This window comes from Verruconis gallopava (genome assembly GCF_000836295.1).
Source record: "Verruconis gallopava strain CBS 43764 unplaced genomic scaffold supercont1.40, whole genome shotgun sequence".
NCBI classification, from domain to species: domain Eukaryota; kingdom Fungi; phylum Ascomycota; class Dothideomycetes; order Venturiales; family Sympoventuriaceae; genus Verruconis; species Verruconis gallopava.
In genome coordinates, this window is record NW_015622176.1 from 163,717 (window position 1) to 190,032 (window position 26,316).

The 26,316-nt window shown below is 50.2% G+C and overlaps 9 protein-coding genes across 10 annotated transcripts; 5 read left to right on the forward strand and 4 right to left on the reverse strand.

Moving 5' to 3' along the window:
• Positions 1–1,160: 1,160 nt before the first annotated feature.
• Positions 1,161–2,994, forward strand: PV09_08410 (uncharacterized protein). The gene is made up of 4 exons (XM_016362301.1): positions 1,161–1,388; positions 1,442–1,512; positions 1,569–1,698; positions 1,753–2,994. The coding sequence occupies exons 1-4, from the start codon at positions 1,181–1,183 to the stop codon at positions 2,598–2,600; spliced, it is 1,257 nt and encodes a 418-aa protein (XP_016209936.1). The 5' UTR covers positions 1,161–1,180; the 3' UTR covers positions 2,601–2,994.
• A 626-nt stretch (positions 2,995–3,620) lies between these two features.
• On the reverse strand, positions 3,621–5,935 carry PV09_08411 (uncharacterized protein). The gene is made up of 2 exons (XM_016362302.1): positions 4,059–5,935; positions 3,621–3,998 (listed from the first exon to the last, which is right to left on the reverse strand). Exons 1-2 carry the CDS (start codon positions 5,783–5,785, stop codon positions 3,941–3,943), a joined length of 1,785 nt encoding a protein of 594 aa, XP_016209937.1. The 5' UTR covers positions 5,786–5,935; the 3' UTR covers positions 3,621–3,940.
• A 3,456-nt stretch (positions 5,936–9,391) lies between these two features.
• PV09_08412 (uncharacterized protein) lies at positions 9,392–10,234 on the reverse strand. The gene is made up of 2 exons (XM_016362303.1): positions 10,139–10,234; positions 9,392–10,075 (listed from the first exon to the last, which is right to left on the reverse strand). Exon 2 carries the CDS (start codon positions 9,883–9,885, stop codon positions 9,559–9,561), a length of 327 nt encoding a protein of 108 aa, XP_016209938.1. The 5' UTR covers positions 9,886–10,075; positions 10,139–10,234; the 3' UTR covers positions 9,392–9,558.
• A 420-nt stretch (positions 10,235–10,654) lies between these two features.
• Positions 10,655–17,085, forward strand: PV09_08413 (uncharacterized protein). The gene is made up of 2 exons (XM_016362304.1): positions 10,655–15,541; positions 15,596–17,085. Exons 1-2 carry the CDS (start codon positions 10,691–10,693, stop codon positions 16,136–16,138), a joined length of 5,394 nt encoding a protein of 1,797 aa, XP_016209939.1. The 5' UTR covers positions 10,655–10,690; the 3' UTR covers positions 16,139–17,085.
• A 152-nt stretch (positions 17,086–17,237) lies between these two features.
• PV09_08414 lies at positions 17,238–21,827 on the forward strand. Of its 2 annotated transcripts, none has more exons than XM_016362305.1 (2): positions 17,238–20,155; positions 20,266–21,827. In XM_016362305.1, exon 1 carries the CDS (start codon positions 17,622–17,624, stop codon positions 20,076–20,078), a length of 2,457 nt encoding a protein of 818 aa, XP_016209940.1. In that variant the 5' UTR covers positions 17,238–17,621; the 3' UTR covers positions 20,079–20,155; positions 20,266–21,827. The 2 variants fall into 2 exon arrangements, with proteins under 2 accessions (XP_016209940.1, XP_016209941.1); XM_016362306.1 differs by having other exon boundaries at positions 17,238–20,124.
• Positions 20,280–21,532, reverse strand: PV09_08415 (uncharacterized protein; the record flags this gene model as incomplete). The annotated part of the gene is made up of 4 exons (XM_016362307.1): positions 20,280–20,393; positions 20,450–20,574; positions 20,630–21,367; positions 21,418–21,532. 4 exons carry the CDS (start codon positions 21,530–21,532, stop codon positions 20,280–20,282), a joined length of 1,092 nt encoding a protein of 363 aa, XP_016209942.1.
• Positions 21,828–22,504: 677 nt separating the features above from the next.
• On the forward strand, positions 22,505–23,474 carry PV09_08416 (uncharacterized protein; the record flags this gene model as incomplete). Its single annotated transcript, XM_016362308.1, has 2 exons — positions 22,505–22,600; positions 22,650–23,474. 2 exons carry the CDS (start codon positions 22,505–22,507, stop codon positions 23,472–23,474), a joined length of 921 nt encoding a protein of 306 aa, XP_016209943.1.
• Positions 23,475–23,725: 251 nt separating this feature from the next.
• Positions 23,726–24,961, forward strand: PV09_08417 (uncharacterized protein; the record flags this gene model as incomplete). The annotated part of the gene is made up of 1 exon (XM_016362309.1): positions 23,726–24,961. The coding sequence occupies one exon, from the start codon at positions 23,726–23,728 to the stop codon at positions 24,959–24,961; it is 1,236 nt and encodes a 411-aa protein (XP_016209944.1).
• Positions 24,962–24,972: 11 nt separating this feature from the next.
• PV09_08418 (uncharacterized protein) lies at positions 24,973–26,214 on the reverse strand (the record flags this gene model as incomplete). The annotated part of the gene is made up of 2 exons (XM_016362310.1): positions 24,973–26,072; positions 26,124–26,214. 2 exons carry the CDS (start codon positions 26,212–26,214, stop codon positions 24,973–24,975), a joined length of 1,191 nt encoding a protein of 396 aa, XP_016209945.1.
• Between the last annotated feature and the right edge of the window lie 102 nt (positions 26,215–26,316).

Genomic DNA, 26,316 nt, shown 5'->3' on the forward strand with positions numbered 1-26,316 from the left:
TGGATACAGCTCGAACCGACGGCTTACAGGACTGCAAAGCATCCTGGCATGGGCATAGGGCATAAGGCTGAGGGCTGGGCAGGTTGTGCCGGCGCAAGAAAGCACAGCCCAAATCTGGGTCCGCAGAGATAGAAAAAAAAAAGCAAGTTTGTTTGATGAGCACGTACGGCACGACGTTTGACGAGCGCTCTGGAGGAAAAGCGGGGATGGGCCAAGAGCAGCAGATCGAGACGACCTGTGTTAGGAACGGATGCTCGCCAGTGGGACGCGGCCTAGGGTGCTCGTCTGAACGACGGCTGAGGCGCCGATAACACGGACCTGATACACGGACTGCAGCTGCAGCACCGCTGCATCTCCGTTGTCCAAGCCACAGCAGGACAGACTGTCGCCATTCGAAGGCCTTGGAGGCGTGCGGCAGCCGTCGAGCTTTTTCAAACGCAGCAAGGCTTATTCTAGGCCCAGTGACTCCAGGTCGTCGCCATCCCGATTCAAACGAGCGAGCATGAACGACGACGGGAGACCCGTGGACGGCCTCCTAGCCCAAGCCTACTTGAAATGACTCGCTGGGCGTTGTTCCGCCAGTATGGTTGTCCATTCTTCCATGTCGAATGCTTGAACATCTCCCATCACCGCATTCTACCGGCATGCCTTCCATCCGAAACCTGACGTCGTGAAGTTCAGGGAGCGAAGACGGCGCGATCCGCAGCTGTCTGTTTTAGTTAGGAATCAAATTACCGCACCAAGGTCGGCTTCGCACAGAAGGTAAGACAAACCTTCGGAAATACACCTTTAAGGCCGTATATGGGTGTCCAAGAGTATTCTGTCCAAAACTCCGGAGTCCAGGCCCCGATATGGATCCGCTTCTCACAGCGCTCAGCGGAGCCAATCAGTGTGGCATTTCATGCTTGATTTCTTTTCTAGATGCCATGACGTCGTAATCCCCAGTCGTGGCCGTGAATTGATTAAGATAGCATGTCTCAGCGGTCTACAGGCCCCATGATATCTGACATAGGAAAGGACGAAAGGATCTTACTTTTCTTTTTGCAACCTCTTGTGTTTGAAATGGCGTGCGTGGCTGCCATTGAGAGGCCGCGACGCGTCCGTACCATCTATATCATTCTCAGATATCCGTGCTAAAGCCTCACCTTCCGCTCGTCGACAGGTTATCCCAGACATCATTATGTCTAGTCGACTTGGTGACGGGCTCGACCACAGACAAAAGCATTCCATGCCGGCAATTGCCATTACTATTCAGGTTGTGACGACTGCCTTGCTATGGACTCGTGTCGCAAGCCGCTTTGCTACACGTAGTCAACTTGGGATCGACGATGCATTCATCGTCATCGCCTGGGTGCTTGGGATTGGTCTCACCATAGTTGTTCTTCTTGGTACGCACCCTCTCAATTGCTTCAACCTTGCTGACCTCCGTCTTCACCAACAGGCACCGAGAAATACGGTCTGAATCGCCACATCTGGGACCTTTCGCCCACTCTTTACGTAAGTGGAGGACGGGTGAGTGTCGGTGCGCGTAATGTTCTTATATCTTTCTGCTGACGTCTCTTGACCAGGTCGGACTCGCCGTCGAAGTCCTTGTACTCCTGAGTCTATGCTTTACAAAAGTATCGGTACTCATGTTCTACAGACGGTTGGTGGAAGGCACCGTCAGCCGAAAATTCAAGTTTGCGGTCTGGGCGGCCAGTATGTCTCGACGAAATGGACTCTATGATGATTACGTGGTAACACAAGCTCCAGTAGCGTTCGTAGTCGCCTACACCATCGCGTTTGTAGCGATCACATTCTCCGGCTGTAAGCCCGTCAAGGCTTTGTGGCTACGATATGATATCCTGGGATGGGCAGCAACTCATGAATTCGAATGCTGGCCAGCAGCTCGTGCAGTCGTCGCAGCAAAGCTTGCTGGCGCTTTGAGCGTGGTCACCGACTTTTACTCGGTCTTTCTTCCCGTGGCATTGGTACTCCAAATTCGTATCAGCCGCAGGCAAACGATCGGACTTCTCATCATCTTTGGAATCGGGCTACTGGTCGTTGGAGCCGGCATTGCACGCACGTACTACCTTGGACGAGTCTTTGGCGAAACTATTGACAGGCCATGGTGGACGTGGGACGTTTTCCTTGCAAGCGTGATCGAATGCAATGTTGCAATTATCTGCGCATCTGCACCCAGTTTAAAGGCGCTGTTCGGCAGATACTTCAAGAGCGTCTCGTCCTATCATCCAAGTGCATCGGATGCGAGCAAGACAAAAAGCAGCACAAACAGCAACTACAACTTGTCTAAAACGAACGCCGGTAGGACCAAGCTTGTCGAACAGCCTACAGAGCTTATGAAGCCAAGAGCACGAACAGGCACCGCAGATTACTCGACCTTTAACGGCGAACATAGCACGGGCGACCTTGATCGCGGTATTTCCACAGAAACGTCTGTAAACTTTGCGACTGCTCAGGTGGTGCCTCATCACAACGGGAAAGACGGCCGTTTTCGAGAGTCTTTTTTTGCTTCGACAAGCTCGGCAGGTGTGTCTGACGACGAGATCGTGCTTGTGCCGAAATCAGACCCTGAGCGTCAGGATGTCATTCCAGGTTGACATACGTCCTGACCAAGAAATTGCAGCGTCGCTTTTTAAGAGTTACAGCGTCGTCAATCATTATAGGATGTCTACCGCGGAACGAGAAAGATTTGATTGATCCAAACCTGCCGCTGTTGTAAATGTGCCGTACACTGTACGGCATGATCTCGTCTGACCACGTGGTGAGAGGATAGAACTATGATCTCAAGTGCTCGGATCTTCGCTGCGGTAAATTCGTCACCGGCTGATTTGAATGAGGAAAAGAAAAGTATCTTGGCTATCGTCATGCATTCTTGGGAATGGTACGGAGCACACTGAGTTGGCGACAAGGTTAGAAGCTTGAAATTTCATGATATCAAAAACCGTGCGGAAGAATCCCTGATTATCCAACGCGAATCGCGCGTAACGTGTGGTCTGGTATGTCTTGCTCAGGCAATCGCAGAAGCAAATTTCTCAATGTCTTAGCCACATAATTTAACCGACCCTGCGTTCAAGCCATCTCGAGAATCCGTTTTGTTTTCTCCTTTCTTTTCTCGAAAGCCGTCTCGAGTCATCGCCGTGATAAGCACATGGGTTCACAGATCTGGCTCCCACGGTGCTCGGACATGATGTCTCACCCATCCGGCCAACGACAGATCTCACGTGTTTCATTTCGAGACAAGCCCGAAGAAAAGCACCGTGAAGAGAGAAAAAAAAGCAAGCACGACATGGCAGTGCGTTGTGATCAGTCACAATGACGTTCGTGGGGCGAAGAAATAACGGCAAGCGTACTTGCCGCTGCGTGCTTCAGGTGTAAGAAAGAGCTTGCAAATTAACGCACCGCCTTTCACGAGCAGAAAATCGTTTGGGTAATCGGAATTGCCATGTGCACTTCGTCGACACTTCCCACGATATATCCTATTGTTCCGGTCGCAGCATCACATAGTTGTTATGGAACCGCGTCTCCCTTTATCTTCCATGAGGGTTTCGTGAACGGCCCTCAAAGTCAATTATAGTCAAGATAGACATACCTACGATGCTGCAGATAGGATTGAGATTGCTGTAATTGAAATTCGTAATTCTGGGCAAACCAAGGATATGTGTAATTCTGGTAGTTACTCTAGCCATTTGTACACCTGTCTGTGACTGTATGATCTATTAACCCCCTGTTTGCAGAACTCTCTGACAGCCGTACTGTGCACGCCCTAATCGCAGCCGGAACATTGTAATATTCTGGGCGAGAATGACGTACGAGAAAGACAATGACTTTCAAAATATTCATGTGTCTTGAAAATCGACCGAAAGAACGCCAGCATATGCACATGATCAACCATTCACTTCGAACAAGTATCCCGTAGGAACTAATACATACGCCACGTCTACTGTACCTTTTCGATTCTACAATTCCATCCCGACTCCTGGCTCAAAAGTGGTAAACTACGGAAGATTTGTTAGCCTTGTGTGTGTTTACGCAAAAGATCCTATCCTGCGACTTACCTTGCGCCCAAACACCAACCTAGCTCATTCCCTTTGATCTTCTTAGCAATCTTCACTTCGCGATCGAGGGGCATCTCGTAGCCGGTATGTAGCAGAGCAAACATGAAATTCAAATCCAGACAACTTTCCGGGCGTCCTTTAAGCTCGTCAATGGCACCCTGTACTGAATGGAAAACGTCCCAATGGCTCTCGCCAGAGCACACACGATGTGCAAGATCCTTGAGCTCGGAAAGAGTGAATGATTCGGGCATTCCGAGAGGCTTGGTTCTGTCGTAGAAATAGGAGAACAGATAGATATCTTCGCGAGCAAAAGTACGCGATAGGGATGGTTGGTGAACGCCATTAAAGGCACACGGCTGGAGCTTGCATTCAGCATCCTTTTTAAGCGTCTTCTCAGCTAGGGCGCGGCACTGTGCAGGAGCGCCAGTCTTGGGGCCAGTCATCTTAACCTTGACAGACTTTCCTAGAGGATGATCTGCGTCGAGCTCGACCGTCACATCGCGAGACATGCCCGGAGTGATGCACGGATTTAGAACGGGTTCTGAAAGCCACGCAGTGTCTTCCTTTTTCTCCGCATGCATGCTTTCGATGACTACCTTGTGCAGATTCTCACGTGCTGCCATCAGACCGTATCCCAGATACGAGTGTTGATACAGGGTGAAATCACGACCACCGAAGCTAAGCTCGTACTTGTGATCTCCTTCCGCGAGCTTCTCTGGCATGCCTCCATCTTTCACGTCAGGAAAAGTGGGCTGGAACACAATCTGAGTGCTTCCACCGCCAAGATCGAACACAGCCGCCGTCGGATTTTTGTCTGGACCTCCGATCTTACCCAAAAGATAGTTTGTTGTTATCCAGGCATACACGCCTTCGTCCTTTCCATCCATGACCTCGACGCCGCCCTTCTCCTCGCTGACGACAGGAAATGGGTAGACCGTCTCAAGTCTGCGGCGCACAGCTTTCAAGATCCGATCGCTCAGCTCGGGACCAAGCTTGCGCAATCCTGCGGTGGCCTTGACCGCGACAGGAGTGCAAGCCTTGTACTCATCTGGAACATTCTTCACCGCGACATCCATGAGCACGTCTAGACTTTTCGCCGCACCCTCGGCATCCTCCCTGTAAGAAGAAAGACCCGAGCCGCCTTCCTTTTTCGCTGTCTGCTCGAAGATCTCGTCTTCCAGCTCGGGGGTGCTGCCGCAATTGTTGAATCTGTAAACATGGATTCTGCTTCCAGTGCTTCCGGCGTCGATCATCAGCGCGTACTGGACAACCGGCTTTTTTCCGTCGTGGCTTTTCGTGCACCTTCGTCCAGCATTGGCGGCTGGACCAAGCGCTCCCTCTTTGGAACCTCCCTTGTGTGAAATGTGGTCGCTCACATAATGAGCAGCGCCCTCACGTCGTTCGCTGGGAGTCATGTACAGAAAAACAATGAGCACGAATGCGATGACGCCGCCCCATTTCAGGTAGCGCGTCCTGTGCCCGTGATTCATACTGGTTTTTGATGGTGTCGATGGCTCATAGAAAGACCCAGCGTCGCTGCTGTTTCCTGTAGCCTGGTTGTCTCTCTCGTACTTGTTGATGCTGTAGTTTGGGAGGCCGACGGAAGAGACGCGGCGATGTCTCGTGCTCTTGCCACTCGACGACGAGGACGACGACGTGAAAGGTATGTAGGACCAAAAATTTGGGGAGCGGCGACCAACGGCGTCGACAACGCTGCTGGAGGACATGTGGAACAGAGTGGCTAGGAGACTACGTTGTCATCGCGCAAAGGAGCGACAGAAGGAGAGAACAAGAGGAACGAGAGAAGAGGGGGGAGTCGTGGATGTTTGCGTGATGACAATAATTCAGTCCCCTTTCCCGAAGTTGGCTTTCTGCCATGTGGACGATCTGGCTGTGGGTCCCAGACAGATCGCCATCGACGTTGTGGGTTAGTTGCCGGCCCCTTGCTGAGCCCGGCCTGGGGGTCCCGTTAGTTCTGCCTCTTTGCTTTCTCAACCCCTTTGACTTCGAGCAGACGCGCAGTTCTTGGCGAGACGTAAGGCTGAGTCCCATCAACTTTGTCGTTGGCTTTGTGGCGAATGACGTTGAGATTGCATTGACGCGACGCCGTGTTGTCTAACGCCTGCTTCTCAGGACGTATCAAGTCTGCCGTAGTCGTTGAACTCCCCAACTAAGCGTCAAAATTGCCTTCCTCCGTCTTGACATGCTCCATATCAGAATCAAGCATGTGGAAATGCGGAACAGAGAATCCGAATGTCCATTATTTGTATCTAGAAATTGCACAAATCTAGAAAATAGGAATCTATAGTAAACGCTGAAAGAGTGGGCTTTTGTGTTTCCGCCTTGCGCCAACGGGTGTGGAAGCGGCTCATGCTGGACGCTCCGAAACATACTTCAAATTACATACTCTCCTTTGGCAGCCGTCGTCTTTGAAGAACATGACTGATGACTATGCCTCCGACGATTGACTGCATTTGTCTTCCCGACCAGTACAATCTGCAGAAGTCTCCGAGTTTGGGAGTCAAAGACGATGGCACTAAAATTCTGAATGATTAGTAATTACAACTCAAAATCTGAAATCTTAGATTTGTCGTAAACAATGGACAGCGAACACTTCCCACCACAGCGGTATTTGTACGCGTATAGACATGTCATTACGCGAACGTCAAGGTGCTGTGTCTGGCTACTTCACGTTTCATCTAGAAGTAGAATGTGGGAGGCAACATACGCCTTGAAAATGTCGAGATCCTCTGAAAATAGGCTATGATTGCCATTAGGTTCAAAAAATGAGGGATATCAAGTTGTAGAGCTGTGTTACAACCCTCATTGAGGGCTTGACTCCGGGGAGATTTGTAAGATGAGATATGGGACAAATGGAGCCCCAGCGGCTCAACCTTTGTCAACTGGAGGTCGTCGCTCAAGCCTCAATGTGCATGTGGAGACGAAGTTGATGACCAAACGCTTCGGCTTTATTGACTTTATTCGTTGCTGAAATATTTCAAGAGGCCGTCATTCCGAGCTTAGTTCTACGCGTCCGCTATCATGCCTGCTATGGATATAGCGGGTGCTGAAGTGACGGCGAAGTTGTTCATTTAAAGGGTCTCTCGACTTCGAAATAAATAGGAGGATGGCCAATACCGCATGTGTCAGATGCACCAAAAGCAGCACGCCTACAGAAATGAGACCTCGATGACGGAATGGATAGAATGCTTGCTTGTAGTTGTTGACAAATGCTTTAGATGCTATGTCAAAATAGGGAAGCCTGCACAAGAAACGTCAGATATGAACTGGCGCTGCGTGGTAGAAGAGGTTACCTTGAGTAATATTGCATACTTCTTGTCAGGGTGAACAAAGCCTGCAAGGATTTTGCAGGACTTGCAGTCCTTTGCAAGGTCTGTTGGAAAACAATGCTTAGAGTCGTGGAGATACCTCGAGAGAGCGAATCACCATTGTAGCCTCCACAGAAAGTACATAGCCCGTACGTTATACCAGCTTGAGCAAAGATGCCGTCTCTGGAGACAGCAGATGTTGCATTATACCCAGAACCCCAAGGACGCTGTTCAGTTAAAGCTAGTATTCCCCTTTCGGCTTTGCTGCGACCTAGAACGCCCAGTTGTAAGACTATGTCGTCCACATCAGTCGCATAAATACTATCATTTTTCGGATCACGGAGAAATGGCTCAACTCTGTGCGGGGCACCACTCGCCTGCAATTCCAGGTCGACTGCACCCGTACTAACAAAGCACAAACTGAGTTGAATCGAAAATATGGAATTCGAAGCGTACGTTGCATTCGTCCAAGAGCCAGTTTGGCTCTGAATCCATTCAGTGATGGTGGCATTCTGTATGCCGACATTCGCAACGCTCTGATCGCCAGAGCTGACAGAAGCGCTGATTGGTATGGTGCTGTTCGCTGTGTGATTGAGCAGGACATATATCGACGTGTCCGCCGCAATACCATCCGCGAATGGAGAGGTAATGTTGACATAGCTATTTAGCTCTTGGATCAAACACATCGTGATAGGCCATTCAGCTGCGTTTTGTGCGAGTTCAAAGTTACAGCTGAAATTCAGACTGATGGCTGCCCCGCGATCGATTTCGAGGCCTTCAGGAATTGTACTGCCCAGGCTAAGCGATCCTCGGAGGCTCTGTGTTGGGAGGTCAGGAGAAGCACTCGGACCGGAAGACGAATACGTGGCATCGTCAATTATTGGAGCCATGCAAATGACTCGGCTGTTTAGTAGAGTAGCAAATCCATTATATTCCGCCACCGCCAGACGTTCTGGATTTGAGCCGATTGGAAGAAATGCCCTAAGAACTTCACCAGTATCGCTGATCTCGGATGTCGTTGTATCAGATTCGTGAGAAAACTCTGCGAAGCTAGGAAATTCAGTCGGCGCTATGGAGCTGTACTCGGTCTCGGCTCGGCTCAAATTCTGTAGACGAGCTTTACTGAGCCGGTATTGGATCCCGTTTCTCTCTATTTGTCCTTCGGGAACAAGGCCAACGGTGAAATCAGAGAAGAGAATGGTCGGAATGAACTGCAGCACTAAGGTAAAGAGAAGAAGCAGCAAAGCAGCAGCCGATGCCGACCTTGACCATCTTATTGAGTCGCGTTTGCGAAGCAGCATGTACTCTGTCCCTGGCGATTGATGCTGACATGCAGAATTTGAAACAATACAGAATATTAGAAGACCAGCAACAATAGCTTGAAACTCAGCAGCAATCCAGAGAATGCTGGCGGTCAATGACGTGGCGCGAACTATCCAATTGTTGGCCACAACTGAGTGCCAAGTTGTATCCCGTGCTGTCCATAGATAGCACAAAAATGCGAATGATGCAAAAACGCACAAGAGGGACGCAATGAGAAAGAAGGATAGCCGTGAATTGAAAAGATGACTCGTTTGTTCCGCTGGAGCACCTTTTGCTTTTGTTCCATGTTCGCTTGCTTTTTCCTCTACGTCGGCGATCACATATCGGGGTTTGGCTCCAGGAACGCTATATCGCTGAAGTTGCACGGTGCGAACTGGGCCAGGGGAGATGACGTCTTGGACGCGTGCACTTTCGCTGCCATAGTTGGCACCATACGAGGCGTCTGAGAGTGGAGATACAGGTATCGAGTTCTCGGTTCGAGCCGCTAGCGAAGGGCGGCTTTCGCCGCTGTTGCTAGAAACTGGGCGGAGCTGGTTATCAATGCTGTTGTGCCTTTGCGAAAAAGAATCCATTGCGACAGTGTGCGGAAGAAGCGAGAGACGGAAACAAGGACGTTGATGTAGAGAGCATGAACGCAAACTGAAAGCATCTAATAGGAAGAGAATAGGAAAAGAATGAATGCAATGCAGCTCAGCACAGCTACTACCTGCGAGGTTGAAAACAAGGGCAAAGTCTCAAGGTTGGGGCTATATTCCACATCTGCCGAAACTCAGCCACCGCAGGGAGCGTGTATACCTGGGCGGTTTACTGCTGTATGCCTAAGGTGCCAAGGGTTTATGGACGGTTATTCACAGTTGTGGCTGTTGGTCTTCGGTGTTGATTGACAGAAGATCAACCTTGGGGCCATGATGCTCGTTTGGAGAAGAGCTATTCTTAGGCTCATGTTTTGGATGTTCAGGCAGAGCGCCGTTGCTCCCAGGCTGGCAGAAACAGGCTAGCGCAGGAACCCGAAGGTTTTCCTTCCATTTCACTGGCTGGAAAAAGGTAGCGCCAAGTAGTAAGATACGACCAACATGCTTCCTTTCCAATTCTGCCGGATTGGCTATTCTCCCTAGCATGCCAGCTCCTCTTATATCCAAATTCAAAAAATGTACTCCGAATTGCATGAGCAGCATGACGTGGTGTGCACAATTAATGTTGGGGAACAACAGTCGAGCCACCACAAGGAATCGTTTCTTGTAACTTCGGCATCCGCTCCATCATGCATTCTTTGTGCAAGTCTTGCCTGCGCACCAGCTCGACAGGAATTCGAGTCGTCGAGGGAGAGAATGTTTGAATCTTTGGCCGGATTGGTGACGTTGCGTCCTATGTGTCGAGACGTGGGTAAGCTGAGTCAGTGTGCACAATGGACAACTCTGACCAACCGACCGCTCTGCGGGTTCGTTATCGCTCGCGTGTCTGCTGCACTGGCTTGTTCTGGGACCAGACTGCTCATCAAGGGACTTCAACGTCGTAAAATCATCAATGTCGACTCTGCTGATCAGCACCGCGAGCCGCTGCTTTACGCCAGACAGCACGCGCTTTTGTCCGCTGCCACGAGCCCAGATGGGTGACCATGAGCCCGTTTCGAGATTGAACCACTGCCGTGGATAGAGGCGAGGCTTAGTGCTGAGTGTGATGACTGCCGCATCTGCTCCCTGTGTGGCGTTACGGCCTTGGCGGCGCCACAGCGACTCAAGGTGACAAGGTAAGTTAACGTTAACTTGCAGGCCGAGTTTGATCACGTGATACTGGCCTCATCTTTGCACAATCAGGTTGTTCAGACACAACAAACTAAGTTAACTAAATCCAGTTAGCGCCCGCTGTCCCCCGCCGCTAGGACCTGCCCGGCTAATAATTTTTGGTTTCTCGATGGATGCAGGAAAAAAAAAAGTTCAAGCAGCTGTTCCTCGCAACATTTGCACGCAGCGTTGGTCGATCATGTCCAACGGAGCCACAGAGAAGGTGCAGGCTTTGCACAAGAAGCCGCGTCGCTCTAGTCGCGGTACAGAGGACGACTTCAAAGTGGCAAAGCGAGCAAAGACTCAGGACGAAATGCCGTCTACCTCCCGCAAAGATAAAAAGGAAACGGCGGCAAAATCGCAATTGACAACAAAGTCTGTTCTGAACCTCGAGGAACGTACCTTTCCACGAGGCGGTGCCAGCGTCCTCACGCCAATCGAGCGTAAACAGATCCAAATTCAGGCTGACCGCGATGCGCTCTTCGAAGAAGCGGGCAAAAAGCGACCGCCGCCACAAGACATTAGCGACGACGACGACCAGGGAGATACTATTGCAGAGAAGGCCAAGAAGAAGCAAAAAGAGATAAACCCGTCAAAGAGGAGGAAAACGAGACAACTTGACCACCCCAACAAGACTGAAGAGAAGGCTGATCGCATCGAGGGCCTGAGTTTCAAGAAACTCGTGCCCGGCTCGCTAATCCTCGGCCAAGTGGCGGATATCACGTCGAGAGATGTGGCGATCTCCTTACCAAACGGGTTGACAGGGTACGTGCCGTTGATGTCCATTTCAAGGCAGCTCAGCGAACGGGTAGAGAAGCTTCTTGAAGACGCCGACGAGAATTCTGAGTCCTCAAATTCTTCAGAATTTGAAGACATTGACATCAAGAAACTCTTCAGGATTGGCCAATACGTTCGCGCTGCGGTTGTCTCCTGCGGTGAAACGAAAAGCGGCAAGCATAAGAAGCACATTGAGTTGTCTCTCGATCCAAGACTTGTCAATGTAGGGCTCACTAAAGATGATATCGTCGTCGACAGCACAATTCAGGCTAGCGTCATCAGTATTGAAGACAACGGTCTCGTAATGGATCTAGGCATCGACGATGTTGACGCAAAGGGGTTTATCGGCGCCGATGATGTTGACGTGGACGTCAAGCATACAGACATCCCAGAAGGTGCTGTGCTCCTTTGCCTTGTAACCGGACATGGTGGAAATGGGAGGGTGGTTAAGCTTTCTAGCAGTACAGCGACGATTGGGAACGTTAAAAAGGGCAAGCACACTCTCACAAATAGTCCAAGCGTAAACGCCTACATCCCTGGCACTGCAGCTAGCGTCATCGTCTCTGAAGTCACAGAAAACGGCATCAGAGGCACGATCATGGGCATGGTTGATGTTACGGCTGACCTGGTTCACGCCGGTGGCGCTGAGGGAAATATAAACTTGGAAGAAAAGTTCAAGTCTGGGTCCAGACTCCAAGCCAGAGTTTTGTTTACGTATCCCAAGAATGAGTCTCAAAGACTTGGGATCTCAGTCTTGGAGCATATTGTATCCCTGTCACCCAAAAGCAGCGCTGACCAGCATCGCACATCTCCGCTCGAAAGGCTACCGCTTTCCAGTACAGTTGAGGAGGCCAAGATAGTGAAGGTGGCTCCACGAATGGGCGTGTACCTCGATCTGGGGGTTCCTGGCGTCTATGCCTTCGCTCACATTTCGAATTTGAGCGACAAGAAAGTCGATAGCTTGTCAGCCGACAGCGGACCCTACAAACTTGGCACAAGTCACAGGGCCCGGGTTATCGGATACAGCGCGATTGATGGGCTTTTCGCAGTGTCTCTTCAGGAATCCACATTGAGCCAGCCGTTTCTGCGGGTAGAGGACGTACATCCTGGTCAGCTCGTTGATGGAACCATCGAAAGTCTGCCAATCAAAAGCAATGGTGTCAGTGGTATTCTACTCCAACTCGCTGATGGAATCCGAGGTTTTGTTCCGGTAGAGCACATTTCCGACACGGTTCTCAAGCATCCGGAGCGTAAATACAGACCGGGTATGCGAGTTAAGGCGCGCGTTCTCAGAGTAAATCGAGAGAAGCAAACCATTTATCTAACCATGAAGAAAACTCTTGTGGGATCGGAGATCGAGCCATGGACAAATTACGACAGTTTAAACGTTGGCGATCTGGCCCCTGGCTTTATAACTCGACTGAGTCCATCGGGTGCGTGGGTTCAATTCTATGGCGACGTGCGAGCTTTCCTTCCAGTTGGAGAAATGAGCGAAGCTTACATAAAAGACCCTGCTGAACATTTCCGCCTTGCTCAAGTGGTTAACGTGCACATCGTTTCCATTGATCGAGAGGGAAGACGCATGATTGTCTCGTGTAAGGACCCAGCCAGCTTCAGCAAAGAGCGTGAGGAGGCATTCGCTGCCCTGGAGGTGGGTCAGCTTGTGGATGGCACTGTTATCGAACTAGCCAAAGATTTAATCACACTTGAACTCGCCAGTGGAATTCAAGGACATCTACGTGTTCAGCAACTCACAGATGGTGGAGAGAAAAAAAATGCAGCAGCATTAGCCAAGATGCGCGCTGGCATGCGTCTACAGAATTTGACCATTCTACAAAAGCTTGGAGGCTCGCGGGCAGTTGTTCTGAGTAGCAAGCCCAGCATCATGGAAGCCGCACGTAATGGGAGGCTTCTAACTAGGTTTGAAGATTTGCAAAGGAAGAAAAAGGTGGATGGCTTTGTTAGGGGTATTACAGCAACAGGCGTATTTGTTGAATTTGGCAACAGGATCGTAGGATTGATTCCTGAAACTGGAATGCCAGATGGGATGAAACAACTGCGAATGCAGAACTACGGATTGACCGTGGGCCAATCAATTTCCGCCATGGTGTGGAATATTTACGCGGATGAGAATCGCTTCACTTTAACGCTGCGTGAAGAGGTCATTCCTGACAAGGTAAACGATAGCAAGAAACCATTGCGGGCACCGCAAGCGCCTCGAGAACTAGGAAATCCAGTGGACCCTAAATTGGCCACAGTCGATGACCTCAAGATTGGCACACAGACATTCGCAAGAGTCAATGCTGTTAAAGAACTTCAGCTCAACATCAGTCTTGCCGACAACGTTCATGGTCGGATCCACGCCACCGAAGTTTTCAAAGCTTACGAGGACATTGAGAACCCCAAAGCGCCACTTCAGAGCATTAAGCATAATGCCACTCTTCCGGTTACCGTAATTGGCCTACATAACGCGAGAACGTACAAGTTCTTGCCTTTTAGCCATCGCCAGAGTGTGCATCCAGTCTATGAGTGCTCTCACAGACAATCCGACACGTCGGAGCCGGAGACGCTGTCTTTACTCAAGCTGAAAGAAGGCGAAGAGCGGCTGGCTTTCGTTTGCAAGTATACTGGCAGTCATGCATTGGCTAGTGTTTCACCAGACATTCACGGCATCATTGACGTTGTTGACCTTGCTTCGATAGAAACAGACTATCAAAATGCGTTCCCAATCGGCTCAGCGCTTCAGGTCAAGGTGCGCCGGATTGATGTTGAAAAAGGAAAGCTCCAACTGGCCCCTACAGCAGCTCCAGAGCTATCCAAGAGAACATTTGAAGAAGGTGGAATCTATGTGGGCCGTGTTACGCGGACTCATGCCGATGGTCTGGACGTGCAGCTTTCTCGGCATTGTTGGGGTCTGGTTCCACTAACAGAGCTTGCGGATGACTACGATCAGGCGGACCCAGATAGGTGGTCCGTTAAAGAGGCGATTAAAGTCAAGGTTTTAGCGAAACAAGATAGCGAAGGCAAATTTGTGCTTTCTGCACGACCATCACTCGCTGGAGTACACACCGGCGCAGCAGAACCCAAAGACCGACACATCCGTGGGAATAATGATCTAGCTACTTGCGAAGTAATTCGTGGGTTCGTCAAAAAAATTTCTTCTCAAGGAATGCTCGTTCGCCTAGGGTGGAACACTATTGCGCAAGTGCCTATTCATGAGCTTTCTGATGAGTTCATAAAGAACTACGCAGTCGCTTTTCAGCTGCGACAGCTCGTCACAGGCAAGATCACAAAGGTAGACGCAGATGGGGGACATCATAAGATGAGTCTACGCAAGAGCGTCTTGAATGACCCCAACTACCAACCAGAGCTCGGGTTCGCTGATATCAATATCGGAGATATAGTTGATGCGGTCGTGGTCAAGGTGGAGAATTATGGCGTCTTCATCCGCGTCGTACGCTCGAAAAATATCCGCGGACTATGCCATGTCAAGGAGCTGGCGAATACGCGAATAGAGGACCCTTCGAAGCTGTACAGCGAGGGTGATCTTGTCAAAGCTAAGATCATCAAACTTGACAAAGCGAAACGACATGTCAACTTTAGCCTGAAAGCTGTGCATTTCCAAGAATTGCCCGAAGCGAGAGTGGATTCAGAGGAAGAACGTGCTGTGCATGAGATGGATGATGCAAAGACAGGAACATATCCTGAACCTGTTCAAGCTGAGGACGAGGAAAGCGAGGTTGAGGAGGTTAACAAGACGCTTGATCACGCTCCAGCACGCAAACAAAGTCTTGCCAGTGGCCTGAAGACTGGTGCTTTCAACTGGGAGGGTGTCGCTGGTGAATCTAGGCAAGATGATGCTGAGCCAGAAGCCGACGAATATCGACACACCAAAAAGCGAAGAAAGGCAGAGATCCAGATTGACAAGACCGGCGATCTTGATTCGCATGGGCCCCAGTCAGTGAGCGATTTCGAACGTCTGCTCCTTGGCCAGCCAAACTCCTCCGCTCTTTGGATTCAGTATATGGCTTTCCAACTTGGCCTCTCCGAGGTTGAAAAGGCAAGGGAGGTCGCAGAACGCGCATTGAAAACCATACACATGCGTGAAGAAGAAGAAAAGTTGAACATTTGGATAGCGATGTTGAATCTAGAGAACACGTACGGTTCTGAGGAGAGCTTGGAAAGCGTCTTTGAGAGAGCATGCCAGATGAGCGACAAGAAGGAAGTCAACTTCCGACTTGCCAGTATCTACATCGACTCCGGCAAACACAAGGTTTGACCTACCACCTCCTCTAAGCGCGTGAACATTTACTGACTTTGTGGACAGGAAGCCGAAGCTTTGTTCAGCCGAATGCGCAAAAGCCGCGACATATCATGCGATCCGAACTATTGGCTCAACTATGCCACGCTCCTCATGACGACAATGAACCGCGCTGACGAAGCACGCGCGCTTCTTCAACGAGCGACTCAGGCTCTTCCAGCGCATCAACACGCTCACTTAATATCGCGTTTTGGTGCTCTTGAGTACCAATCCGTAAATGGCGACGTTGAGCGGGGGCGTACTATCTTCGAAGGTTTGATCGACGCCCATAAGACTGGGCATGATCTCTGGGATCAATATCTAGCACAGGAAATATCCTTGCTCCAAGCTGGAAAAGGCGACGTCGACAGCGTGAGGCGGCTGTTCGAACGGATGACCAAGTTAAAGATGAGACCTAAGCGAGCAAGATATGTGTTCAAGAGATGGATGAGTTGGGAGAAAGGACTTGTAGACAGTGGTAAAGGGAGTGATAAAATGGTGGCGAAAGTAAAGGAGTTGGCAGAGCAATGGGTGGCAAATGAAGGGCAAGGAAAGCAGCCTGACGCCTGACGGCCGAGTGACCGGACAGCTCCAGATACCAAGGCTTCGACACGTAGAAGCACGTAGAACTTGAGATATGCAAAGCTCCTTAAGCATCTTTACAGATTGGGCATGCAAGGCTATAAGATTAATAAAAACCAAGGATTCCGCGATGGCCACGTCAAAAGCCGTGTTGATGGTGGACAGAAAAGTGAGCAAAAGGACACACGTCCCAGGCGAGGATTATGCCGTCACGGGAGGACCTCCGCTCCTTCCCTCGACAATCAAGTCCGTGTGAAGGCCGGGAAGGAGCAGAAGGCCCGTGTTCTTGGGTGAGGCAGGCACGACCTCGCAGCCCTAGAGAACTGCGAACGGTGAACGGGGACGCGTGGGGCAACGCGCTGCCAGGCGCGGACACGACGATGTGAACGATGCTCAGGGGAGAGACCGCAAGACAAACGGGCGATAGAAGCGCTGGTGATGGTCATGCCACGCGTGCGGGCTTCTGTGCCATCCTCTCGTGGACCAAGCGGAGGAATCGGCTGAGAGCTCGGAAGGAATGGTTGACGGCGCACGGTTGCTGGATGATGGACGTTCGACTCTGCGTCTTTCGCGCACGGAAACGCAGAGACCATTCGATACATCGACCTGGGTTCAGGAGAAGGGAAGCTCATCCTATTTAGGATCACGTGCAGTCCAAGAGCTGTCTACTTGATCAAAATCTTAGTTCCTCACTAATGTACTTTCAACCCGCCGAGCACATAGCACTGCGCCGTTCCTAGACCACTGTTGGGCGAGACTTCGGAATTTGCAATACAGGAGGAATGTATGAGAATGAGCGAGGCGAAGCAATGGACTATCAAGATGCCAGCGGAACAGGTTTGAAGAATCTGTCTGTAAGACACTGCCCAACACCGGAGTCCCATGGGTGGACAGTCTAGCCAATAGATAGAATGCAAATACCACACATGCAGCCTGCAACTGATACAGGTTCAGAGGATGTACTGTTTGCGCTTTGATGCTTTCGCTTCCGACGCTGCGGATGCGAGCAGCGGTGGACAGATGGAGCCTGCAGCCTCAGGCCACTGCAGACGCTCATGGCCGCTGACCCAACTGTTCAAAGGATCCAACTAGTTGGTCAGTCCAGGCGCGAGCAGCATCCAATCACGGCTGCTACTGATCGTTATCGAAGGCCAGCTCGTCTTTCATATGCGAGAAAGCTTGCAGCTCACAGAAGCTGCGTGCAGACGCTTACTCGTTGCATGTGCACGACGCAGACTATACCGCGGATTGCTTTCGTCATCGGACCTCGCTGCTGTATAAGCTCTCCAAACACGGAGCATCCTTCTCTCCGTACACTTCTTCATCCCCCACTCGTCTTCAGTCTCAACCAACTGTCCCGGCACCTTTGCCGCCACTGCGGATCCCCTCGGCGAAGCTGGCGTCGGCCAAGGAGACCAGTCCACGGCGTAAGCGGCAGAAGCTCGACCACTCCCCTTCGCCAGCCACGAACATGTTGGAGCAGCACCTGCTTCCAGACGACATGTATTCCTTCCCTTCGTCGCGTCCGCGGGCGGGCGGCAGCGTCGCCGGCGTTATCGATCTAACTGCTTCGCCGAATGGTTCGTCGAAGAAACTACCCACTCGACCACGGCCAAATCTGCACCCCGAACTTGGAGTCAAGAGGATACAAGTCAAAAACCTGCGAACGGTCACAAGGGCAGACCCTAGAAAATACTTCGAAGACATCTGGGCCAAGTTGGATACATGTCTGCAGGCTGTCTTTATGGGCGAAAAGGCTCCCTACAGCTTGGAGGAGTTGTACAAAGGGGTAGAGAATGTGTGTAGACAGGGACGCGGGGAGGAGCTTAACAACAGGCTGGAGACTAAAGCCAGAAGCCATGTTACAGACAAGGTGAAGAATCGGCTCCTGGGCGCTGTTGACCGGAGCAACGTCGAAATGCTTGCGGATGTTGTAGCCGAATGGCAGGCGTGGGCTACTTACATGGATGCTATTCGTGGCATTTTCTTTTACATGGACCGCGCCTATCTCTTACCAAACAAGAGGCCAACGATACGTGACATGTCTGTGTCTCTGTTTCGTGACGCTATCTTTGACGACAAGCTGCTTCGGCCAAAGATCATCGGGGGTTTCTGTGACTTTCTAGCTTCAGACCGCAGAGGCAGTGGCGCCGGCCAGACACGACTCGCCCAGCAAGCGGTAGCAATGTTCAATGCATTAGGAGTGTACACCCAGGCTGTGGAGCCTAGTCTGTTGAAGGAGTCGCAGGCCTTTGTACGTGAGTGGGCCGACAGCGCGGTGAAAACAAAAGATCTTGGCACATATTTGAGAGACGCAGAGCGGTTGATGGACGCTGAACTCCTACGTTGCGATATGCTCGGCCTTGAAGTCAAGAGCACGAAGCGGGATTTGCTTGCCTTGTTGGAGCACCATCTTATTGAACGACAGCAGGAATTTCTTCTCAACAAGGACGCGATCGCGGATTTGCTTGATCAGAACGCGGTTGAGGATTTGGAACGTCTTTATTCTCTGCTAGCGCGGAAGCGGTTACAGGAGAAGATTCGACAGCCGTTCGAAGAATGGATCGATCTTACCGGCACGGATATCATATTCGACGAGAAAGAGCAGGATAATATGGTTGTGCGGCTACTCACACTGAAAGGTCAGCTCGACCGTCTCTGGCGTGATGCCTTCCATCGTAACACCGAAATTGGTCATGGCCTGCGTAAAGCCTTTGAGGTCTTCATCAACAAAACGAAGAAAACAAGCGGGACCTGGGGCACAGATAACTCGAAGCCTGGCGAGATGATCGCCAAATATGTGGACCTGCTTCTTCGCGGTGGTTCAAAAGTGATACCAGCTGCCCTCATTAAGAAGGACGCGAGCGCCGTACAGAGTCAGGAAGAGATCGAGGACAATGAAGACATAGACGAAGAACGTCAAGTTGACGACCAGCTAGACCAAGTTCTCGATCTCTTCCGCTTCGTGCAAGGAAAGGCTGTGTTCGAGGCATTCTACAAAAAGGATCTTGCAAGACGTCTCTTGATGGGTCGATCTGCCAGCGCTGACGCAGAGAGAAGCATGTTGACGCGATTAAAGACTGAGTGTGGATCTGGCTTCACCCAAAATCTTGAACAGATGTTCAAGGATATCGAACTCGGCCGCGAGGAAATGGCATCGTACAGAGAATATTTGACAGATCTCGGCTTGCAACCGAGGATCGATCTAAATGTGAATATTCTGTCCGCGAGTGCATGGCCGAGTTATCCAGATATCAAGGTCAACATCCCAAAGGAAGTTTTTTGCGAAATTGAACGATTCGAGCAGCACTACAAAAGCAAGCACAGCGGGCGAAAGCTCGAATGGAAGCACGCACTTGCACATTGTCAAATTCGTGCCTCGTTCCCAAAGGGCAGAAAGGAGATTGTCGTATCGAGCTTCCAAGCTATTGTCCTACTTCTCTTCAATGACGTGGATGACAACGAACACATCTCGTACGAGAGACTGCTGGCTGAGACGGGATTGCCTGAAAATGAGCTCAAGCGAACTTTACAGTCCCTTGCCTGTGCAAAGCTCCGACCTCTTCGCAAGCACCCCGCAGGTCGCGACATCAACGAGACGGACACCTTCACTCTAAACACTGGTTTTCAGCATGAGAAATACCGAATCAAGATCAACCAGGTACAGCTCAAAGAGACCAAAGAGGAAAACAAGGAAATGCACGAGCGCATTTACGAGGATAGAAACTTTGAAACTCAAGCGGCCATTGTACGGATTATGAAGGCCAAGAAGAAAATTCGCCATGTCAACCTTGTGGCAGAGGTTATCGAAGCGACGAAAAAAAGAGGCGTGCTTGATGTTGCAGGAATCAAGAAGAACATTGATAAGTTGATCGAGAAGGAATATATGGAGCGACTTGATGGCGGCGAGTATGGATACATCGCTTAGGCTAGTGCATCTGAGGATGAGGAAGAAAAGAGAAATGATGAACCCTGTAAGTTCTAGAGTCAACCGATATACGAAGCGTATGTTTTCTACGATTCATTCCACTATTCCCGAGCCCAACTTTCCTCAAGGACAATCACACAGGTTCTTTGCATATCGTACTTAGAATATCGTGTCCTAAGATCGATAGACTTCGGCATATGTCTAGGAATTGAAGTCGACAACTGCCCTCCCAGCTATCTTGCCAGCACGCAATTTTTCTACGGCGTCGGGCATCTTCGCAAGTGGGAAGACTTCACAAATCGGCTTGAGAAGACCCTGTCGCGCATAAATATCAGCACAATCTACCCGGCAGGCGAACCACGGGAACTCACTCTAGCCGCAAACTCGAGCGCACGTTGGGTATCAAGTAAGGAGCCTACTTTGGTGCCTATGATGTGCAAATTTTTGCCAACGAAAAGCAATGGATCAGCTCCGGCGACAGCAGTTCCTGTGGGTGCTGCAGCATGTGTGTATTAGAAAGACATATTTCCACTTGAGCAGGAGATACTTACGCAGTCCAACACACATAACCTTGCCACTAATTCTTGTCATCATTGGTGCGCTTGCGTAGGCGGAAGCGCTGGTGGCAGTCACGAAGACACCGTGAGCGCCTTTGCCATCGCAAATCTTGATAACCTCCTCGGCGACGTCTTTGACTTTGGTGAAATCCACGAATGCTTCACACCCCAGCTTCATGCACAATTCGCGCTTTTCGTCACCACCGTCTACACCCACGACCCGCATACCCATGGCTTTAGCCAGCTGGACACCCATATGACCGACGCCCCCCCCGGCGCCTGGGAAGACGGCCCAGTCGCCAGGCTTAAGGCCGGATTCTTTGAGCGAACAATATATTGTACTGCCCGAGCACATGATGGGACCAGCAACAAAATCATCCACCCCATCCGGAATTCGCGATGTGTATCGCGCAGGGCTAAGAACATATTGCTGGTAGCTGCCTGGGAACTGCAGGCCAATTTGGGGAGACTCGTCACAGTATGTCTCTTTCCCGGACCAGCATAACTCGCAATTAAAGCACGCATCGTACGCTGGCTTGATACCAGCGCGGTCACCAACCTTCCAATTCGTCACGTTAGAGCCGAGCTTCACAACCACTCCTGCGCCTTCATGGCCTGGCGAACGAACGCCAAAAGCGGACATCTTTGGAATTGGAAGATCATTGAGCATGTAGTGAATGTCCGAATAGCATATGCCGGTGGCATTCAGTCGAATAAGAATGTCGTTAGGGCCTGCAGATTTGTCAACAAGTCTTCAAGCCTACGTAGCTGTTCAAATATACCAGGCTCCGGGACGGGCACATCTTCAACCTCCAACCTAAAGTCGGGGCCTTCGTTGATTACCACGCCAGCCTTGCATGTCTTTGGTATTTCCATCGTGTCATGTGTAGCGGCCATGATGAAGAACTTGGCGCCTTCGACAGTGAATTGTGTAGATTTGAACGTTCGAAGATACAGACTTTTTAGCACATGAATGAAAGGGTTTGGTCACTTCCGAGATGCTTCGAACGAATATAGTCGAAGAGAAAGGTACCATTCAAAGCCTAGTGCTTCGCTAGCCCGATACCCCGCAACAAGATATTGCCGGGGATGTGATGACACGAGACAGTCGCTCACAGTGTGAATTGCAGAAACCAATCATTTTAGCTACTCTTCCAGCAGACGACGGATTTTTAACACAAGGCGGCTTTTTCCTTCCGTAGCTTCGCGATTTGAAAATGAACCTTTGCGTGGTTTTGCACTGTGTCAAGACTGGTGAGAGAAAGCATTTGGCAGCTGAACTGCCCGACCACGGAGTTGAGCTTGCGTTGTGTTCATTCTCCAGCATCACGCTCAACTGCTGTGTATATGTGTGTGTGAGCTTATGTTCGATCAGATGCGCACAAAACCTGTAATGCAGCGTTCAAGTATCAGGATCGCTTCCAACCGGCGATAGCTTTATAAAAACCTCTCTATGCCCACTGGACAGGTTTTACCATGCTCAATACGGTCGTTCAGTACGATAGCGACATGTAGCATGATGCACTGAAAGAAAGGCTAGCAATACAAGCGATTTTATTTCCTTCTTTCTTCTTTTTTTTCCCGAGACTTTTGATAGCATTAAAGGGCTGGCTTCGTTGTTGCCAACCAGCTCAAGAGCAAAGTGAACCCCCCCTGGCTGCAAGCACGACCAATCGTAACTGAGCTTAGCACGAAAGCACAGCCCAAGTTCAAGTCCCCCTATGAATCTCCTCGTCAAGTCAGACTCTTTCTGGTCACGTCCAATAAATCTAGAACGCAGGCTCGGAATCCGCATATGTGTATGTATTTTCAAGGCTTGTCGCATTTTTACGACTGGCTCTTGGTAAAAGAAAACCGTCAAAGTTCAAGATGGGCGCAAAGGGACGCATGTATGGCTCTGATCACGCCAAGCTCAACATTACACTACCGCCGCAGACCATGTGGATGAACATGGGATATTGGAAGGTGAGAGACATTTGATGGATAGCCCATTATAGATCTCTAATGACGACAGAACACTGAAGACTTTCCAAGCGCTTGTCGTGCCCTTCTTGAAGAAGTACTGAAGACAGCACAACTCATGAACAACGACAGCGTGTCAAACTCCCAAAGCACATTCAGCGTCGTTGATCTCGGATTTGGATGCGGCGATCAAACTCTTTACTTTGAAGATGTCCTTCGTATGCAGAAGGATAACGGAGACAGCGCGCAGTTCAGCCGAAGGCTGAATGCATATGTAGGCATCACGCTAGACGCGCAGCAATTCCGCATTGCCCAAAGCAGGTTACGATCCGATTCTTATGTAAAGATTCACTGCGGCGACGCATCCAAAGTTGACGCTTGGAGCGAAGAATTGAGGGAAGATCTTAGGTCAGCTTGTCAAACGAACAGGAAGGAAGGGCACGAGAACTGGCTACTCGCACTCGACACACTGTATCACTTCAAACCTGCCAAGTGGCCCGTTATAGAATATGCAAAGAGGGATCTGGACGCTTCTTTCATGGCCTACGATCTATGCATTGCGGACAACTTATCGCTCTGGCATCGCCTCATCATTCGCTTCATGGCTTTTCTGGGTCACAGCCCGTTCATCAATTGGGTGACTGTCGAAGAATACAGGGAAAGGCTCGTGGAAATTGGATACGCCCGTGAGAAAATCGAGATTCGAGACATCTCAGAGCACGTCTTTCGCCCACTGGCCCGCTTCATGAGACGTAGGGAAAGCGCATTAGAATTCTATGGAATATCAATCGGCCGGTTCCGGCATGGCATCGCCATGTTTGATTGGTGGGGGAGAAGCCAGTTTGTCAAAGGCTGTATTATCGTTGCCAGAAAATAAACTGCTGTTGATCAATCGTATGATACATGAAGTGAGGGTCACAGAGAAGAGCAAGTTACATGGGTGTATCCGCGCTTATCCGCGTCCAGCGATAAGACGTCCATGTCGTCACACAATTTCAGACTAGTATAATAGACCTCTGCAGACGATTTCTCGACTCAGGATCCGAAGTCAGTTTCCAAATTCTCGCTACTTCGGAACAGCACCATGTCCAATAAGAAATCATAATTGTTGGGGCCGGGTTCGGGGGCATGGCTATGGCATTGTTTTTGAGACGCTGCGGAATCGATTCGGAGATTTTCGAACTCAGACATGAGGATTATAACGAAGGAGACAAGATTGCCTTGGCTCCGAACGCTCTTAGGGTTTTGGATCATCTTGGTTTATATGAGCAGATACGGGAACATAGTTTCAGCTATGAAGAAGTTTACATGCTAAGTGATACAGGGCGGATGCTTGGTTTTGTTTATGGGGGGAACTTGGTAAGATGGGGCTACAAAGCCTTGCGAATAAAGAGAAAGATCGTCATTCAAGCTATGAGGAAAGAAATGCAGCGACAGGGGATCGTCATAACTTTCGGGAAGAAGGTCGTAGGCGCAGAGGAGAATTCCGAACAGGGACTCGTTCAAGTACGATTTGACGATGGCGACGTTGTAATTGGCAGCATGGTGATTGCTGCAGATGGGATGCACTCGGCTTTGCGAAACTACGTGGATCCCAAGGCGAACAAACCTCAATTCATGGATCAGGTTGGTGTCATGGGTAAGGCAAACAGAGAGGAGCTTAGAGACCTGCAACAATTCCCTTGTATCGTCCTTGGACAAACTGGTGCTTTCGGGTTGCTGCCTTGTGACTTTCGAGGAAGCGAGGTAAGCTTCTTCGGCAATGTCGAGATGCCGGAGCGACAGCAGTGGGATGCCCTAGCCAAGGACAAATCAGCTTTACATGACATTCTGCTGAGTCACTTTGCAAGCCCTGAGACGTGGCCGAAAGATATCGAAGAAATCTGCCGGAATGCAAAACTGGATGACCTCGGCTTTTGGCCTTTTTACACAGTTCCTAGCTTGGAAAAATACCACAGTGCGAATGGACTTGTTGTGCTAATTGGTGATGCAGCCCATGGTCTACCACCCACAGGCGGACAAGGTGCGGCGCAGGCGTTAGAGGACGCTGAGACGTTATCGTACACATTGGCTGAAATTCGCAACGCTGAATTAGAGCGGTCTGGGGCTGACAATGATGAAGTTCTTCTCCGTAAAGCATATTTGGCTGCATGGGGCACTCATAGAACTCAAAGAGTTGCAAAGATACTAGACGTGACAAATAAGAGTGCGGCTTCGAGAAGAAGTTCAACAAGTTGGATCGAGAAGGAGGTTAAAGAGTGGATAATTTGGGCAGCGCTGAAATGGATGGGACCTGACGCAGGTGCGGGATGGCTTTTTGGCTATGCTGCTGAGAGCGTGAAGTCCCATTTTGTAAGCTTGTAATTCTGATTCATCTAATATGGCAATGATGACCAAAAATCCTTCTTCCAGGCGTTGACCAGCTGCTTCACAGCAGGGTCGGAAAATGGATGTAGCTGAGTTGAGAAGAAACCGGCCACTCCTTTCTCCTTGCTGGCAAACCACACCGTGTTTCCTGCCCCTCCCCAGCCAAGTAAGTTCCTTGGTTGATTCAAAGCTGCAAATTCCTCAGTAACAAGTACTCCTCCAAGTCCGTGGTTGATTGCATCGTCTGGCACTGGTCCAGCAATGAGCTCCCATGCAGGACGAAATTGTCTTAGCATTGGCATGGCCGGAGAATTTTTCTCAATCTGCGGCTCAAACATGAGTGCGGCCGTTTCGGGTTTGAGGAGCTTGGGTGAGTCCGACACAATGTCCGCCAGCACCAGCAACCAATCTCTAGCAGTTCCGCTCAGCCCATGACCACCGTCCTGGTCAACTGCGTTGTCTCCTTGCCAGAAGTTGTACGGTCGCAAACCACCGTCTGGCGCGCGCTCTGCACCAGCCATCAAGCGAGTCTGGTATTCCGCTGAAGAGGAGATGCAGAATGTTGGGAAGGGAGCAGACAATCCGACTGGCTTCCATATATGCTCAATCATATATTCCTCGAGCGATATACCGTGTAGACGCTTTACGATCACTCCAGCCCAGTCGAGACCAACACCATAGCACCAGCCTTGACCAGGCTCGAAAACGAGCGGATTGTCGCAACGTTCGTGCACCATCAACGACGTCGAGAGTCTAGACCCTTGAGCGGTCTGTTTCCAGCGCATCAAGAGCGGATCAAGGAACCAATATGCAAGCCCAGATGTGTGGGTAAGCAAATGCCTTGGGGTGATTCGGTTTTGCGTCTCTTCGATCACAAGGTCGCCCGTCTGGGGGCATAAACCTTTGATAATGCGACGACCTAGCTCAGGCACAATCTTGTCTAAAGGCTCGTCGATACAAATCAAACCATCATCTATGCATTGGAGGAGAGCAATGCTGCTGATCAGTTTTGTGGCACTCGTGTACTTGAACACAGCGTCCTCCTTCAGAGGTGCAGCTCGGGGATCCAGTGATTCATACCCTGATACCTTGCTATATATTTCTTTGCCTATCGCTGAAATTAGCATCAGAATCAGACTGAGAGGGGCGTACGTAGGACCATTTTTATCATAGCACTTTGCTAATATCCCGTGAATCCTGGGACTGTCTCTTCTAGTATATTCGTTAAGCAGAGTAGCAAAGTCAGACATGGCTATATCGTCCGCATCAACGAGTCACAAATTTTCTCACCGTTGGCAGAGAGCGTGCTGAATTCGTTTTTAGAACTTTGACACTTTCTTGTTGCTCCAGGT

Bases quoted from the DNA above. Each gene is read 5' to 3' on its own strand.
- PV09_08412 (XM_016362303.1), bottom strand. From the start codon at position 9,885: ATGCTGCTCATGCAATTCGGAGTACATTTTTTGAATTTGGATATAAGA.
- PV09_08410 (XM_016362301.1), top strand. From the start codon at position 1,181: ATGTCTAGTCGACTTGGTGACGGGCTCGACCACAGACAAAAGCATTCC. The intron at 1,389-1,441 runs GTACGCACCCTC...CTTCACCAACAG, and splicing joins CACCATAGTTGTTCTTCTTG to GCACCGAGAAATACGGTCTG. The intron at 1,699-1,752 runs GTATGTCTCGAC...CACAAGCTCCAG, and splicing joins GTTTGCGGTCTGGGCGGCCA to TAGCGTTCGTAGTCGCCTAC.
- PV09_08413 (XM_016362304.1), top strand. From the start codon at position 10,691: ATGTCCAACGGAGCCACAGAGAAGGTGCAGGCTTTGCACAAGAAGCCG. The intron at 15,542-15,595 runs GTTTGACCTACC...CTTTGTGGACAG, and splicing joins TCGACTCCGGCAAACACAAG to GAAGCCGAAGCTTTGTTCAG.
- PV09_08411 (XM_016362302.1), bottom strand. From the start codon at position 5,785: ATGTCCTCCAGCAGCGTTGTCGACGCCGTTGGTCGCCGCTCCCCAAAT. The intron at 3,999-4,058 runs GTAAGTCGCAGG...AATCTTCCGTAG, and splicing joins GGTTGGTGTTTGGGCGCAAG to TTTACCACTTTTGAGCCAGG.
- PV09_08414 (XM_016362305.1), top strand. From the start codon at position 17,622: ATGTTGGAGCAGCACCTGCTTCCAGACGACATGTATTCCTTCCCTTCG.